Genomic DNA, 18,646 nt, shown 5'->3' with positions numbered 1-18,646 from the left:
GTAGCAATCTGCAGCAGGCCCGGTGTAACATTAGCCAAGCTGATTAATCAGTGTATTTTAGGTTTTGCCCCATCACTAGTGAATTGCTGCTGAGATCCTTATCAGAAAAGTGTGTGATGTTGGTGACATTGAGAAGCACCTGTTTGACTAATGAACAAGCTGCAGACTAAATCCAGAGATGAATTTAAGTGAGAGGGAAGATTTGGAAGCAGTGGAATATTATTCATTAGATCTGTTTAAAAACTGGGCAAGTTTCAGACATACAGACCCTTCTTCAGCTTTCTGAAGTCTGTTCAAACTGAAGTTGATCTAAAGCAAGATATTTCTCCGTGCAGATCTTGCTTTCTAGTATTCTTAGACTATCTTGGGTAAACAGGATTTAAGTAAAAAATTAAGGTACCAGAAAATATGACCATATACAAAAGTAAATTGGAGTAAGGCAACATGAACTCCTGATGTTTTCCCTTGTCTGTTATACAAGCAATTTCAAGCAGGATGAAGAATATCTAATTTTTAGGAGACCAACTTACTTTTTACATCTGTGTTTGGCTCTGAACCAAGCCTAACTTCACTATTGCCTTTGTATCGTTATGACAAATATCTTGATTACAAATAACAGTCAAGGTCTTCCACAATTAAACACAGAAAATAATTGCAAAGACCTACTTCAACATAACATAGGAAGGTGTGAGGACGGCAAGGTGACAGGATAGCAATATGGGTCCATATATAAAAATGTCTGAGTATCCCATGCAGATCTGTTTAATAATGATAAGTAATGAGATACACACTGATGAACCCATCCTGTTTTCTCTGCCATTGTTAGTCAGTGACACAGGACAAGACCTTACAGGGTAAATGGGATTTTAAGGGCTAGCAACCTCCCTGGCCAATCTACAGGGTCAAGGAGGAAGAAAGGAAAGAGATGTTAATAGGATAAGACAACAGACAGGCAGATTAAGCTAAATTTAGTTGAAAGTGTTGTGTGGATGACAACTTGAAAAGGCCTGATGGGTAAGAAAGAGAAGAACTATGAAAAGATTTGAAGACAAAAAGTCAATTGGTTTAATTTGATATAGCTGAATGGCATTTAGCAGAGGGATCAGAGAAGACTGTTGTTTGATGAGGATGATACGCAGGAAGGATGATTTTCACAGCTAATTTTGTGTGACACCAAGGCTATGTTACTTGTAAACTGAAGAGTCCCAGGGCACCCATTCTGTCCCTGGGGTCAAATAGCACAATCCAGCCATGCTCGCACTACTGAACCCTCCGGAACAGGCTGGCTGCATCTGGACCCAACCTGGGTTAATTCCTGAATTGTGCCCAGGAACTGGTTGGGAGAGTGGTAGTTAGCCTGGACCAGAAGTGTGCCAAGGAATGTGCTAAAAATTTAGCAATACAGTAGGTCAAGTGCCAGAGCTCTGGAACATTTGTTGTCACTGTTTAATTTCCTGGGATACACATAGTCTAAGACCACAGGGTAGATGCTTAAGAGGACAGAGATGTGAGCATTCAATAACCATGACCTGACATTTTGGAGAAACCCTGAATCTTCTGGAAGGACTGTGTTGGTCTTGCACATTTACCTCGTAGAGGTTTCATGACCTCTGTGCTCTTTTTTCAAGCTTCTTTTCAACTTTCCTGTATGGCACTTACTGTCTAATAATCTCACACAGTATTTAGCTTAAGATGGAATTTACCACTTGATTTAGTCTGCATTTTCCATTTTTCTTGGTTACCTGTAATAAAACCATTTCTTCACTCAGGGAAACTATGGAGTGACCTTTGTTTGTCATGGATTGTCACTCCACATTGCATTTCTGTCTCTCAAGTAAACCTCGTGTTAAAATAAGATCTACTTAACAACCTGCTTTGTTATGTAGTGATAAATTGTGAGTAATCAAAATGTTGACTGAAGGAAAAGGAACACTGGAAAATGTTATCATTTTCCTACATAACTTTTTAGTTCCATACATTTAAACTCATATCAGCATCTTGGCATGCTGAAAAAGATGGTTACCTTTACTTTAGGACTCCGTTAAATTTATTATTAATATCCTGGATTCACTGTCTGCCACACACAGAGTTGTTGAAATGGTTGAGCTTTCTCTTGAGCATGACACTGTTTTTCAGTTTTTAGAAGAGTGTTGTTCTTCCAAAAGGCAGTATTTCCACTGTGGCTTTTTGTAAGTAATTTTGTTTATAAATGCATCTTTATGTTTGTTTCTTTCTAGGTAGGGATGAGATCCCGAAACCAAGGCGGAGAAAGCTCGTCTAACGGGCACTTCTCCAGTTCCAAGCCTGTCATCAGCCATGCAGAGAATGAAAAACTTCAGGAGGATGCCAAGAAAAAGAACAAACCTCATCGGAAGGAAGATGAGGTCATGGTTTCAGCAACTGTCAAACGGCACTCAAAATCACCTGGACCTACTGAACGAAAGAACAAGAAGTCCATAGAGCTTTCTAAAGAGGACTTGATAAAACTCCTCAGCATAATGGAAGGAGAACTACAGGTAAATTAAACATCTTTTAAACTATATTTTCTAGCTACCTATATATTTTATGCTGTCCAAAAAGCATAGGGCTCAGCTGACAGGGACATGCAAATTTAAGGCAAAGGACCATAAGGAGAGAGCAGTGGTAGTTGGTATTTAACAGGATAGTCATAGTTTTAAGTACTACTTTATTTACCATCTCTATCTGCAGCTACCAAAGCAAAAGAAATTATAAACACTGGTCAGAACTGACGAAGAAAGGGAGATCTCCAGGTCTTGAACACTTAAAAAGAGGCAGAAAACAACCACAGGGGAATCAGTTTGGGGCGGGGGGGAGGGGTGGGCAGGCTAGGAGGAGGGGAAAGACAAGCAAATATAGTGAGTGTAATTACAATTGTTAATGCAAATATTCAAGAGACATATCTGCAAGCCAGCAATACTGAAAAAGTATTAAGATGGCCCCTGGACCTTCTGCATATTCAGATATTGCTCAGGGCTCAGCCAAGGCTCTGCCTGGCCTGCCTGGCCTCCAGTGCTCTGCACGTTCCCCGCCTGGCAAAGACCCGTGAGCTTTATTTCTTGGGGCAGCGCTCGCTTGAAAGTTTTCTCAGTTGTCCTGGTTTGCATGTTTATTCAGCCCAGTAGTAAGTCCTTGATGGCAGACAGCCTGATTTTGTGCTTAACTCATCCCCCGAAACGTCCATCCAGTTTTGAGGATTCTCTGTAATGCTAATAAATCATTGGGCTCTCAGGAGTGTCAGCATTCAGGGAATTTCAAAATAAAGAGCTGAAACGTGGTATGTCAAAAAGTCACTATGAAGACTTCCGACTTCTCAAAACTTATCTCCTTTTGCGGTAAGGCTGCCTGACAAATTTATACGTTCTTTTGTTTGCATTTTAGTGATATTTTTCACTGAACCTATGGACACCTGCCCAACCTGTGTGAAAACATTTTGTCTCAATTCCTTTGTTCCAATTAACCATCATTATTTAGCATTTCATATAAGGCTTTTCTTTCTCCCTGAAACCCATGTCCATAACATTTTTACTTTCATTTTGGACTCGTCACCATCTTATCTGATTACAAGAAGCAATTGTTTTGTTAATTTCTTTGGTATAGGAGTCACTTGAGTTGCACCATTACCACAACTCTGAGATTTCATCTCATTAATTATCACTAAGTATCACTCTTCCTGTACCTAATTCACCTTCAGTTTGTCAGAAAGTACTTTTGAGTTGCAGGCAATATGCTTTCAAACTAGATCATTTTGTCATAAAGACAGAGAATGGTCATTTTGCAGTGAAAAACTGGAAAAAAGCAAGAAAATCTGTTGAATGCAATTTTGCAAAGGAAAAAAAAAATCATTACAGAACAGTATCCATTTTTATAGTGCTTCGTTTTACCTTGTACAAAAGCTTGTATACGTCATTTCCTAAAAGACGGAGCCAGCATGCAGCTTCAGTGCTGAATAGAGCCAAACCTCACTAGAAATGTATCATGCTCATGTTGTGCAGAAAGATTTACCCTAAAGTCACCTTTGCGGTCTGGAAAGGGGAGGCAAAGAAAGTCACTGACGTTTCCTGGGTGGCAATAAATGTGGTCTTTACTTTTACCTCTGAGTAATTCTCCTGTTCAATACACGGAAATGTGGCTCTTCACCGTAGTCTTTTACTTTGTGGGGGAGTTACACAACCTTTAAAGGACTGCCCATGTTCTCATTGTCCCTATAGGAACAGTGGGGATAGCTGCCACCTGCGTTGTAATGTGGGCTAAAAATCCTCACCAAGATGATATTCCCATTGTCCTGAACAATATTTTTAGGGTTAGTTCTACATACAGACACCCCCCCCCCCGAGATGTTAGGCTCTGCTAAAGCTTCCCAGCATCATGAGAAGATTGCGAGGGCAACCATGCTCGTAGCCATAGAGTGAATCTTTCCTTCTGCTCTTTACTGCCAGGCAGGGAAGAGAATCATTATTCTTTTAAATCTATAGGAGTTTTTAATTTCATTTAAACACACCCCCCCGTTTTGGTTTATTTACCTGGTACCTGTGTTGAACCGTTACTGAAGTGGGCAAGCTACAGCACTTTGGCTTGAGATGAGAGCCTGGCTTTGACGCTACAAATGAAGATGAGCCAAGGAAGACTCCAGCCAAAGTAAATACTCTTGTATTACCTCCTGGCTGTCACAGTGACCTAATGCACTGAGTCATTTCGTGGCTTTTCAGTTTCAGATCTGTTCGGACATCTCTGGTGGCTGGCTGGCGTTTTGTTGGACTGACAAATCAGACTGTGGGTTTATTTTGAAGCCATTTCAATGCTGGCAAAGCAAACATTATATAGGCATATGTAAGAAAATTTTGTTTTGAGAATAACAGCTGGCTGTACCTGTAGGAAGATCTGATATTTTTTGAAGAACAAAATGGGATAAAATACCATGACTGTTTACTCAGCAGCCATGAGCAAGGGGGATCTTATGCCTGCACTGCCAAATGCAGAGCAGGGTGTCGCTACCTTGTAAACCCCAAACAGCGAGCTCAGCCACGGGAAGTAATCTGGTCATGACAACCACGGGGTTAGCAGGGTAAACTGGTAATGTATATATATGCTTCCTGTGCTTAGTTCCCTGTTCACGTAATCTAACAGCATAGCAAACGTAGACACATGCCACGTTGCTGTTGGTATCTGTTTTGAGTCCTTACTTTGGGACTTGACCTCCCAGCTCTTCATTTTGAAGATGAACATGCCAGTAAACAATGGAGACATGCCCTAGCAGTGATGTTTATGTCTTCATTTTTTTTGTCATTGGTTTGGGTTTTTTGGGTTTTGTTTTTTGTTTTGGGGTTTTTTTTGTTTGGGGTTTTGGGGTTTTTTTTATTATAATGACCTCAGGTAGCTTGCATGTGCCTTAGCTTCCAGGGCCGAGTTGGACTCAGCTCTGCCTGTCGTCAGATTTCCTGGCTGGGCACTGTGCACTTACTGAATATAGAGAAGGAAAGGTTTTCATAAACGGCTGAGGTCACCATAGCCTAGGCCTTATTTTGTAAGAAAACAAAAGGGGAGAAAAAGCATACAGAAGCTGCAGCGATGAAAATGTATCCCAATATACATGGCAGGAGAGCTCTTAAGTACAACCTCTCTGAAGGAGAGTGGGAAACGAATGAACTGATGACAGGGATTGATTTTAAAGGCTTTATAGCTCAGTGGAGTGTCTTTTCTCTATGAGATCTCACTGCTCATATAAAAAACCAGTGATTACATCGTCTTTAAACATATATTGAATGTAAAGTGGGCAAAAAATCCATAAATTATTTCTTCTTATACCTGGGGAAAAATTCTGATTTTTAAATACTGCAAAACTGATTTGAAAAGAAAACTTCAAACACCAGTAGAATAAATTGGACCATGAAGGCATGGCATTAATTTGCCTGGTTGTTACAGTGATTTCAGTCAAACCAGCATGTGAATATTATTAATTACAGAGCAACACAGGCATCTTTACAATGATGATATAGTAACATCTTTACTATGATGATATAATCCTATCTGTGGTTCACAGATTTTTGTCCAATGGCCTATGCATTTGTCCTGGCAGGAATATATTCCCTGTACACTGTCTGAGCAGCAGCCATTAATCTCCAGCAACACCAACACTGATTTTCAACATTTCCTGATTAGGGGCCCAAAAGGAAATGAGGAGCAGTATTCATACATGTTTACCGTTCACTCTTCTATTGCATGTTTGGAAAAAAACCCCCACAATAATACAAGTACATTTACGAAGACAGCACCCTGCTACAAATCACTGGGTTTATCAAGAAAAATAACTACTTAGCCAGGTTCTGTGCCTATTGCCAGATGACAATTTAAGCTTGGGAGACAGGTTCCTGTATTTCACACCAATTTAAATAGGAGCCACTTATCCACTCAAGGTCTTTATTATAGTCAGTGTTTTACTGTGTTTCTCCAGTGCAGAAATGGCATTCATCCTCTGCAGCTCAGCCACCCATTCCTGTCGAGGCCCCTTGCATGCTTTAGGGCTGAGGGAAATGTTTTCTGAGAGCCTGGCATTGTGGAGGAGCAGAGCTCTGCTCCTTAGAGCTGGGCAACCATGGGGTGTAAACGAAATATATGTTAAGGTATCATCAGCTGTATGTTTCCTCGGTTGCAGGCCTGAGGATGTGGATGGGCAATATGTGAAATGTGATGTCTTGGAGAACAGTATTTATAATATACAAGTTATATATAGATTAATCATAAACCACAATTCCTGAGAAGTCTTCAGACTTCCAAATGGTCTAATGTAACACTGAGTTTGGACTGACTTTTGAAGGGAAACACTGTGTAGCAGATATTCAGAGGTAAACCTGTTTGCATAGCATCCCTCCTTCAAGAGGAGAGACCAAATGGATCTACTGTTAAAGCCCTTTCCTTTAATCTGTATTTTTTAAGACTGCATTTAATGGTTAATTTGAGCACTCGCTCAAGGCGCCAGAGCGATAGCTCCCCAGGAAGGATTTTTCCCCTTGCCTGAGGAGCAACACATGATGCACCCCAAAGCAAGGTGTGTTCCCCCTTTATCTCTGGTCCTAGCTTGAAGCCAACACTTCTCATCATGGCCTGTTTGATTTGGTCTCTCTGATGACGTTGCTAGTGAAAACATCATTCCAGGATTAAGACTGCCAGCCTGGGGTTAGTAGGTTAATTGCATTTGTGCCACTGATTACCAAACTGCAGATTGCACTGGTGGCTTCATCAGCTGCCGGAAGGGTTGTTGCAGAGCAGGTACGGGGGGCTGGTTGCTGATGGTTGAAACAGAGTAATCGTGGTGGGAAGGAGATCTCTCATACCACAGACCCAGGAGGAGCTCGCCTTCAGGTGGACTGCAAGACTTTCTTCTTGACCTGAGTGTATGAGGGAAGGTTTAGCAGAGGTGGGTGAGGGCTGTGTGTTTTGTTCTCTCTGGTAAGGTCCTTATGAAACACCTAGATAACAGTGGCTGTATATCCTGCCACAAGGGAAATCCTCTCTCTTAACAAACTCGATTAACAGGTACCCACATGGGTATAGGTGATATACTACCTATCGAGTTCTAACATTTTTAAAGGTATATTAGCATTTTACCATCTGTCTTTCTATGAGAAAACAAAGCTTTGCAAATGGAAAGAAAAGGAAACTTCTCTACTCTTTCCATTTTTCTGCATTCTACTTACATTTTTTTTGTATAGCTACATATTTTATTAATACATTTTATGCTATAATCATTCTATTCTGTTCTCTTTCCTAAGATCTAACTTTCCCTCGTTCTTCAGCTTTCCTTCCCTCCTCCTTTATTTCTCTAGTTGTGGCCTTTTCCCTTATTCTACCTTTTTATCACTTCCTAACTCAGGCTTTCTTCATCCTTTAGATTTAGATTAGATGTTAGAAAGAAATTCTTTGCTGTGAGAGTGGTGAGGTACTGGAACAGGTTGCCCAGAGAGGTTGTGGATGCCCCATCCCTGGAAGTGGTCAAGACCAGGTTGGATGGGGCTTTGGGCAACATGATCTAGTGGAGGGTGTCCCTGCCCATGGCAGGGGGGTTGGAACTAGGTGATCTTTAAGGTCCCTTCCAACCCAAACCATTCTGTGATTCTATGATTCTATGATCCTCATACTGCAGATGCATTGACTGACCCCTTTTCCTGAGAATCCTGGACATAAAATTGTAGAAGATCTGGTGTAAATGAAGTCCCAGCAGCTAATTCTTTAGGCAATCACTTCATTTAACCTTTCTCATGAATTTATCAAGCTGTGTTTTAAGATTAGGAAGGTTGTTTACCTTGACTACTCCTATGGGAAAACAGTTCCAGAACTGAAAAGCTTTATTGTTTAGCAAATTTCTCTCTTTTAATTTCTAGTGCAATTGTAATTATGTCTAGTGAAACCTTCATTAAATTGTGCGATACATCGATCGTGTTTTGAAAAGCCTACTTCTCTCCCTGCTGTTTAATGCCTGATGTGTTTGTAGACAGCAATCTCACACCCTCTGAGCCTTCGTTCTGCCGTGCTAGCCTTGCCACATCCTTTTCATTTCCTCTTTCTGTGCTGACATGGCTTTACTTGGCCTTCCCATCACTTGTCAGTCTGATTGATATAAGTGAAAGAGTTTGACATTGTGGTTGTGATGTTTTTCTCTCTGTCTCTTTTTCCTCTTGCTGCAATGTGTAAACTCTCATGTAGTGCCTTGAACTGTTTTTGTTTCAAACTTGACTTTCCTGAGATGTTGAAACAACATTGTGATAGCCACCTGGGTATTGCTTAGCTAAAAACACCATACTCTTACATTAATATTATTAAATATTGAGCTGCGTGAAAGATCAAGTGAGGAATATGGGATAGATAGGCGGGTGGAAATCAGACCTGTTTCTTTCGGGTAATATTAAAGTGAGAGGAGAAAGTTGGGACAAGATACCTCAGCCATGGAGGAAAGAGTACATAACAGACTGAAGAGGAGGAGTTTCCGAATGGTCATTAGCAAAATCTCACAGTTTGAGAAGCTGAAGAGGAGCTAAAGTGGAAAGAATAGGTAGAGCCAGAGAAAAGTACATGTAGAGTAGCTTTGCATAAGTGTTTCTAAGTGTGAAGTCTTGTTAATTAGATTGAAATAGTTTAGGATTTTCTGAGCATATCATATAGATGAAATTCAAATTCCCCAAGAGAAAAATGTGGGCATGTACAGAGCTACAGGAAAAAAGAGAAGAAAGGGTTAATGTGAGGAGGGAGAGGTGACTTAAGGAGAATGGAATGAGAGGAAAGAGGTTGGGCAATGGAAGAAAAAGAGCTTAAGGAAAGGGGAAATACAACAGTGATAAATGGAGCCAAGCTAGAGACATGGAAAAGGGACATAGAAAAGGCAAGACAATGAAGAGAAAGATGGTATCCACACTGTGGCAAAGTGAGAGTCTTTGAGGCTCTAATCCCTGAAAATGTCTGCCATAAGAATATCAGTGCAATGAGTTAAAAAATTCTCTCCTTTCTGACTGACCCCTTGTTCATTTGTTTGTGTTTTCCTGGTGAAGCAGACTTTTGTAGGACAAAAAAATTAAGTTAGGATAGACTTCAGACCACAAATGCTCTCTTCTATTTTCACTGAATAATTTATAACCAGAGATGAATTTTTTCCAGAGTAGTATGTTTTTTCTGTAGCTTGCAATCATTGCTGTGCAAAGTGTGGGATACCATGGGAAGTAAGCAGGGCTTGTCTAGCAAGTCCCAGAATCATGGACATCATGGATTTTAAAATAGAACCCTGCTGGTTTTTTTTTTTTTTTTTTTGGGGGGGGGAAGACACACATACACAAAAAAAGGCAGTATACTGAAATGTAGTCAAATTGTGCCATTCTGGCAATTTCCTGCTCCCTCTGAAATTAAGGGCAGACATACTATCAACCAGAGTGATGATAGCCATCTCTTTGGTAATAAAATTGCTTTAGAGTTATATGTTTTTCAAAGTAATTATCCTCAATAAAATGTCACTGTCACTGGACATCTGTAGGCTGAAAATCTCTTTCACAAGGACATTTTAGCATCCTTTTCTGTTAATGCCTGAGCTGTACTGCACAGAGCTACATCTATCATGTTATTTAGGCTTGGAGGGTCAGAAGGGAAAGGGCAGGTGTATCTGATCCATTGAACATCTCATCTAGAGTCGGGGGAAGAGTATGAACAACTTGGATATTTTTTTAAAAATTCTTGGTCTTCTGTCCAAAACAGAACAGGAAGGACTGCCCCCAATCAACTTTTAAGTTTTGGTCTTGTCCCCATTGGGATCAGTGTCTTTAACTGATCCTCCTTTGAAAACTTTTAAAAATAATTTTAATCAAATGATGTCGTTTGACTCTTTTTTTTCCCCATATACATAATAGATATTGTATACTCAGTACAACAGTAATGAGAAAGCTTATATCTTGTCTCATTTTCTTGAGAGAAGGCTCACTCGGTGGGAGAGGACATGGCCAACCCTTTTGGAATAGATGCTAGATGCATGGACTCTCTGGCTTTAAAATATCTGGGATTCTTGAGAGAGCTTGCAATGAGCATATGTCTTATGTGTCATAATGCTGTCCAGTACTCTGAGTCACCAGTTGTTAATTTAACATTGCCGCTGTAGCTGAGTCTGTTTTTATTAACTTTGTTGCTCCAATTGTGTATTTATTAGGTTTGTGTCTCCTGCTCTCCAGCTGAGGATCAGATAAGCTCTTGAGAGCAAAACGGATTCTTTTCCATCCAAAATGAGCTTAAATAAAAGCAAATATAAATCTTTATATAATAATTGTGAGAACATGGCTATCTGAGAAAGTGTCTTGTTTGTAGGGTTAAAGGCTCCACCTATTGGTTGACTAAAATGAGAGAAATGTACCATTTTCACACAGAAAACTGCTGGCCCTACTGAACATCCGGTGTCTTGCCACATCTTTATGAAATTGCTGGCTCCAGTGTAGAATTTTGCATGATGTCCAAAAAAAAAACCAATGACCCCAGTGACTTATTTCTGAGGTCTGCGCACATGCGGCACCCAAAATGAGGCACTGCTGAGACACTGTGAAGGGAAATTCTTTCCTAAGACAGGAATGGTTTGAATTTTGCAAGTGAAGTCTGTCTCATCCTGGAAATGATTGTTTTTCTTTGCAAAAAAATTAGGATCAATTCTTCCATGCCAGCAAAATGAGTACAATTGCGTGGTAACTTCCAGGCATTTGTCACCTTCACATTTAAACAAGTCAGAAGCAGAAGTATTGATGTGGTCAGTCAGCTTCATAATGAAAACCCATTCCTCAGTATTGGTCAGGCAGTCTCAGCAGTTCAGGCAAAATGGCATCTTGAAAGGGCTTCAGAGTCATTCCTGGGAATGCCATGGGAGGATGGAGAGGGGAGAGGATGTCCAAGTGGGTCTTGGGGAGAATGAGGGGAAGGACAGACATTGGGGAGGATCAGGGGGATTTCAGAGACAGCAGGAGGCTGTGAGGGCATCGTGGTCATGGCTGGGAGATCTCGCTCTGCACCTTTCGTTGCCTGCCTTCTCTAAGTTACTTCACTCTAAGAGTTTGCACCACTTCCCTTGTTTCCTCTGACAACTCCTCTGTTCAAGTAATTGGCTACGCTGATAAGTGCTCGCTGTAATGCAGTCCTACTGTTCTTGCCCATTCATCAGTCATCAGTAACTTGAATGCATATCCATGTAGCACAGAGCACTGAAAAACAGTTTGATGAAGCCAGCAAAATGCTTGGACAAGAGAAAGTTGTGTATACAGTTTATTACATATGTATACACACTTAATGTCTGTTGGTATCCCGCTCTGAGTTATTCTCTCATCTCCTCAGAGGAGGCAGAAGGATTTCCTCTGAGCTTCATCATCCTGACGGCTACAGCCCCTCTGGCACCAACTTGTCTCTTGCTCTGTCCCGCTCCACACATGCTCATTCCTGCCAGAAGACAGCTAGATCACTCTGGAAAAAAATACCTGGGCAGGTTTGTTCCGCTTGGAGAGGGGGTACTTAAGCCAGAAGCTTCAAGTGCCTCCCTGAAGTTCAGGTCAGAGCACCTAATTTCAGATGCTTCAGTTCCTTATACAGTCAATGAAGCACTTTCACAGAGCAATTTAGACAAGCTGAGTTACATGTCTAATTAAGATACTTTTTAGTTTCCAATGGATTTCGACAAATTGGATGATAGTATAGAAGTACATAAACATGAGGGAAATAAAAGAACATAACGAATGGGGGAAAACGAATAGGAGAACAACTATATTGATGTCAGAATGCCATATTTTTTGTAGTATTCATAGCGTTAGTACCTAGATCTCATATATACTTATGAACTAAATGTGATAGCATTCATCAGGAAGTATTATTTCCTTTAGGAAGGGAATTGGAGCATGGTGAGGTTAACTTTATGTGTGAAGCATGAAGAAGAGGTCCATGAACAGAACATGGATCTCTTGAGTCTTGGTCCAGACTGGTTAACATATGACTAAGGGGCACATGATAAGACAAGATAGAGGAAAATAAATGCTTTTTCTGTTATTAACCTTTCATTAGTCATCTTTTTTTCCTTTTAAAGAGGTGCTAACTGATCACAAAATAAGTCGTAGTTACAAAAAGAACATGTCAACTTACTACATGAGTCCAGCAATATAAAAACACCTCAATGTGTGGGAAATGTGCTACAATTTTAATGACTTCCTATACCGCTATAGTAACTCATGACTGGCCATTCACCTGGGATATGGAAAGCTGCAGATCATTTCCTTAGCATGAATAAACCAGAATAGGGACTTAGTCATTTGGGTTTTCACGTCTGATTTGGAGTACCTGAACCAGGGAGCTCTCCTCTGCCTTTGCGAGTATTGTGGTGACTAGTGCTGATCAGAGAAAAGACCTAAAGTTGCTTTGCTAATTACCTCATTTGTGAGGATGCACACTGCATCACGCAGCCACATACCAGCCTTGAACTGTGAATGCAGTCATTCGCACGCTGTTGTTAATGATTTTTCCTGCTCAGGTGTCCAAAAAGGTCTTTTAACAGATGTTCCTTCCTCTCCCTGCTGGCTGGTTGGATCAATCTGTGGTATCTGCTTGCTGCCAGGCTTCAGGTCATGTGCAAAATGTTTGTTATTATACGGTTAACATTAGCTGAGACCTAAACTATATGACTGGATATGGCAAACCCAAAACGGTGGGTTTAGCCATTGTGATGCATTGCTGAAGCATGTAGAGCATATCCCAACGTGCAGATTTGTGCGCATAACTGACAGTGACCCCTCGCATTGGTCTCTCTGTGCTGACTGGATCATGACACTGTAATTCTATATGCTGCAGTAACTGTCCCATGGTTCAATAATATCGAGCAAAGCACTTTTTCAGTGTGAAAAGACAAGACAGGATATCTCAGACCCTAATAATTTTGAAAACATCAAGCAGTGTGGAGTTAATACTTCTCAGGGACTTGCCATGGGAATTTTCTGGCTGTGGCCCAGACTACAGATAATTAATTATGTCAGTGAAAGGCTCTGGTGGCCTGTTTTCTTCAGAAAAAAGTGACATCATCCATGGAGCTCTCTGGCAATAAAGCAGAACAAAGCTGTGTGGGCAGGAAATAACAGACAGATGTCTTCTAGTGCTCATTTGATCTGTTTCGAAGCTTGCTGTAAAAAGTAATACATTGCTCAGTGCTGCTTCTCCTCAGCTCTGCAATCTTTAGTGTGGACTTTTTTAAACATAAGAAGAGGCCAAATTAATCTCTGATGTAATTCTTCTGGAGCCACTTCAGAAGGTTTGTGCAGTGGATGAGCTGGTCTATCATGTGGCTCTCCTCCAGTATTGATTTTAGGAGAACTTTCTGTGTTATCACTGTAAGATAACACACAAGAAAATGAAATACACTGTATAGCTCCAAGGGCTTCCTACATGGCCAGAAAGTTTTCACGGTGTGGAGAAGACAGGACAATTCTGTTTCCTATCCCCAGAGTCATGAGGGATCACTTGCACTTCCAAATATATTTCACTAAACTTTTGTACAAAAACACTGATGGTCACTTTCATCACTAAAGTCATCTCTTTACCTCCAAAGTAAATCACATACATAGGCCCAAGTCCAGAAATGTTAAAAGAAATTCATGCAAGTGAACGCCACAGTTTCAAGTATTAGGAAATTAAGCTAAGATGAAAGGCAAGAAAAAAACTTTGCTGTACCTAGTCTTCCTTGCAATAAAAACTATGTACACGTGTCGTTAGCCAGCATTTTGCATGGCTAGATTCACTAAATGCGTGATATAAACAAGGCTACTTCAGATATCTGGTATAGGAGAGAAAAATATTTGAGTTTTTAGCAAAAAGGACCTTTGTACGATGCAACGTGCAGTAACTTCCCAGCTTCGAAGCATGCTTTGTACACTGAGTACATCTGACCTGAAGGGATAGTTTGAGGAATCAAGCCTTTAACAGGGGTAATTTTTATTACTTTCTCTATTTGTATTCATAGTATCATGACACAAAATGAAGAAAGTGCATTTTCCTTTTAATTATTTGAATTTCTTCCTAAGGTAAGAAAAAAAGGCAAGTTACTGAGTTGAAACAGGGATTAGTGGATTAGTGTTAAGAAGGTTTTGCAGGTACAGGTTTTTGAGTACACCTGCCTGAAGATGCTTTCTTCATTAAAGTAAACTAAGCGAACATGTAGTATTCACTTTCTGAGGTCTCTGTTGGGAATTTTCAGAAAAAAAGACTATTCCTGCCCTGGCGGTGACACAGCATGAGCTTGTCCTGGATAGCGCAGAAAGCAGCGTGAGAACATCCTCTTGATCCCCCTCAGAAGGATGCTTTCAGTATGATGTTCATTAGTTCTAGGCGAAACATTTGTAAAGTCTACTGGAACTTAGGAAATCAGCCACTGGTAAGATCACAACATTACATGGAGAACCTGTGACCTTATCTAGTTTCTGATGCAGTACAGAGCAGCTGTTGCACTATAAATAACCTGAACTGTGTGAAATGCAAGTAACACCACCACAAGTAGAAGTAAAGGTTCCTGTCTGTGGTTTGATAGTTATTTCTTGCCATTAATCACTGGCAAGAAAAATATGAGTTCATAAACATTAAACCTCTATTACTTGGTGCCTTCACTTGTGCAGGTGTAACAAAGTGTCATGATAACTAGAAAAGAAATAGTCAAAAGCTGGAAATATCAGATCTTCCAAATATTGTGTAAGTGCGTTCCCTGCAAACACTGCTCCTGCTCCTGAATTTTCAAAACTTCTTTTAATAAATTGAAAGGACTTTCATCGTGTTATTGAAGTACTTATATTGCTCTGAAGTGGTTAGATGTATTTTAGATGGCTCCAAACATGGAGCTATGAAGTAAATAGTTACTGGTAACTGATTTAGAGAGAGGCACATTGTGAATTTGCAGGAAGGCTACTTACAAGCAAAATTAAGAAGAGTTTAGGAGATGTACGAGCAAAAGATCTTGAATTGGATTTCACTCTTATCTGACAGTGATTACTTTGACTCCATTCAGCCCATCTTGAACACAACTGAAATTTTTTTCCGATTTACTAGATGCTTTATATGAAAGGAGTTTGATCAGCTCAGTCCCATTTCCCAGGTGACAAATGGTCTGTGGCAAAAATTCCCCGTTTAGTGGGTTTGTTAGCAGTCTCACGGGAGAGGCCAAAGACTGTGGGAATGGGGAGAGACGACTGTAGTAAATTGGCAGGGCAGGGCACGAGAAGGAAGCACCTCCGAACGCCGGGCTTGTGTAACAGTCTTTCCATTGACCAAGAATTTGGTTGCTAGGCTGCTGGTCCCCTTTTACAAGCAGCAGAGTCATGCTATTGTTTCCTAAATGGTTTCAATTTTATGCAGGGACCTCTTTATATCCTTTCTATATCATTTAAATATTTTACTAGGCACGCAGTGAGCAAAAGAAAACCCTTCTCTTTTATTCTGCTAAAAAATGAGTATTTCAGGGTAGCCCTGCAAAGAGTGGCCTCACATCTCAGCCTTCCAGCTGGGTGGCTAGCATGTCGTCCTGAGGGCAGGGGAGCATCATCTGTTTCCCAGGTGGAAACGCAGACCCCCACATCTTAAGTAAGTGCGCTAATCAGTGCGTGGGTAGAGAGGAGGGAAAGGAGAGCAGGCAAAGCTGCATGGGATAACAATGCTCCATGGCACTTCAGCCCCTCCATGGACATACTCAAGATCTGAGGTCATCAGCCTTTAGATTTTGGTGCCTCCAGTAAGCATAAAAGAAGGCTTGGATACAGTTCAACTTTGCAGTTCTTCTATCAGCAGGGACAGCTGAAGGAGTTAACTGAGTACAGTGTCCAGCTCTGGTCCCCACAGTTCAACAAAGATGCAGACAAGCTGAAGAAGGTCCAAAGGAAGGACGTGAAGATGATCAAAGGACTGAAGAACCTGCCCTGTAGCAAAAGACCAAAGAAATTAGGTCTTTTCTCCCTGGAGAAAAGTTTTATCTTGAAGGCTTGGAGAGGACCTCATCACATTATTCCAGTACTTAAAGGGCAGCTACTAAGACGATGGAGGCTCTCTCTTCACAAGGATCCACACAGAAAAGACAAGGGGCAATAGGTACAGGTTGCACCTGGAGAGGTTTCATCTTGACATATGAAAATTTTTTTACAGTGAGCACAATCACTGGAACAAGCTCCCCATGGGCGTGCTTGAGTCCTCATCACTGGAAGTTTCCAAGATGCAATTGGACATGGTACTAGATGATCTCATATAGGCTTCCTTTCCCATGAAAGGTTGGACCAGATGAGCTTTTAAGGTCTCTTCCAACCTGGGCTGTTCTATAGTTCTATGGCTTTATGGTTCTATGGTTTTATGGTTCTAAGGTTGAGTTTCATGGACAGGGAGTCTCTAAGGATGCTTTGCTCCTGGAGAAAATGAGCGTGGAAAAACACCTCTCAACATATCTGGCCTTCTGTGATTCTTGCCTTGAGAGTTTTACTAAGAGGTAAAAGTGGCCTCTTGATTAATCTGTCTTCATTGTTCTTACTGTTTAGAGAATCAGTACTTGGAGGCACTTTATTGACAGAAAAGTCTATTTACTTTCAAGAACCCACAATCTGAACAGTATAGATAGTTAGCTTGGAGTTTTCTATAGGACAATTTAAGCAATGAAAAAACAATACAAGTAAATGTATGTATTTTCTAAATTCTGTGTCTTGACTTTAATGAGCTTTTCTGAATAATTGCAGTCTTCCGGACTTACGCAAATAAGTTCCATTGTGTTACAAGCTGTTGCAATATGTGGTCTTCTCATGCCTCAATACTCTCTCTCATCAGAGCACCAACAAAACAAAACAAAAAAGACTTGAGAGATGGCTTTCCTGTGCCAAACACCATGTTCCTTCTACCAAAACAGCTAAAAACTTTCCTCTGGCATTTAAGTACAAGTTTGAAATCTCCTCCTTGTGATTGTCTCCTAGCTTTTGATTTATCCTAAACAGCATTGTGCTTTGAGACAAGGGAGGCACCTACAGTAGATGTCCACCAGTAGAAACAACTTGCCAGGCCTGCTGTTTCAACTCCTTCCCTCTATATTATCCTGAGGAGTTTCAGAGAGACTAACTGGAGTTTGCAAAGCCTGAGGCTGATGGGAGGTTAGGATGTTGCTCTGGCCCCTCTCTGTCCTAGGCTAGCTGCACTTCAGAATCTTCCTTTGCTGGGGCTTGTTGCTGACCAAATAAAAGCATATTTCTCTCCAGTTTATTATTAGCACGAGGCCCCTTTTTTTTGGTCCAATGCTTCCTAGCAACCTAATTGTCTGTTTGTTAGTTTGCTTTTCACAAACTGTTATCATAAGTCCATGGAAACAGAGTACTTGGTGAATTAGCTGATACCCTTGAAAAGATAGGAGCAATGGCCAAGCCCAGAAAGGGCAGAAGGCACCTTGCCATGCTAATGTGATCCAGATCCTGAGTGCCTGCAGAGCGTGGGGTGCCCAAGAAAGGGTATGTCAGCAGGGAGCTGTCTGTGCCCTGGGGATGGTGCCACCCAGGCTGTCCCTGGGCTGGGTACCCTTCCCTTGGGCTGCAGCGAGGGGTTTTCAGGGTTGGCAGCCCTGCCCTGGAGCTAAATGTGTCACTGCTTCCTTCTAAAGATGAAGCAATGAATAGGCGTTTCCTTCAAAGCTCTGAACTGAGCTTGGGCACCTTCTTTCCTACTTGGAGTGCTGGTTCCTCCATTCAGCATCACCCACCCCCCTGACTCAGCTCCCTCTGGCTCTTGGGGGACCCAAACCCACAGCTTCCAGAAACCTTTCTTAGCTGGCAAGTTATAAGCTGTTTCCGGGACTCTCATTTCCTCCTGCTAAAGTTTCTCCATTTTAATTGTCAGTGATTAAAGATTAATGAAGCAAGTATGCACAGCAGCGCACAACTGGACAGGGGCTCGGGCACTCGCTGGGAAGAGCAGCGTTGGGTTCCTCCATCAGCTGTCACAGTATTAAATAACCATTGCAGGGACTGGAGTCCAACTCTTTGCTCTCCCAAGTCATAATGTTAAATCACCAAGCCCAAGTTGTCTCTGTTTGCTCTGCCAGGCCCTGTCAATGTTTAATTATGCCATCTGGGCCCAACAGCTT

General features: G+C 41.2%; 1 protein-coding gene across 4 annotated transcripts in view; it reads left to right on the top strand.

The window, feature by feature from the left end:
* Positions 1-18,646, top strand: part of FILIP1 (filamin A interacting protein 1) — a 109,809-nt gene that overhangs the window by 42,589 nt on the left and 48,574 nt on the right. For all 4 annotated transcript variants that reach the window (XM_075747529.1, XM_075747528.1, XM_075747526.1 and 1 more), the window contains one exon: positions 2,238-2,516. In XM_075747529.1, coding sequence (XP_075603644.1) covers positions 2,244-2,516 — 273 coding nt within the window. In that variant the 5' untranslated portion in view covers positions 2,238-2,243. The remainder of the gene's footprint in view (positions 1-2,237; positions 2,517-18,646) is intronic.

The sequence above is a fragment of the Balearica regulorum genome, chromosome 3, assembly GCF_011004875.1.
Source record: "Balearica regulorum gibbericeps isolate bBalReg1 chromosome 3, bBalReg1.pri, whole genome shotgun sequence".
NCBI lineage: Eukaryota > Metazoa > Chordata > Aves > Gruiformes > Gruidae > Balearica > Balearica regulorum.
Note: the sequence above shows the minus strand (reverse complement) of the source record. Positions and strands in the feature narration are given on the sequence as shown.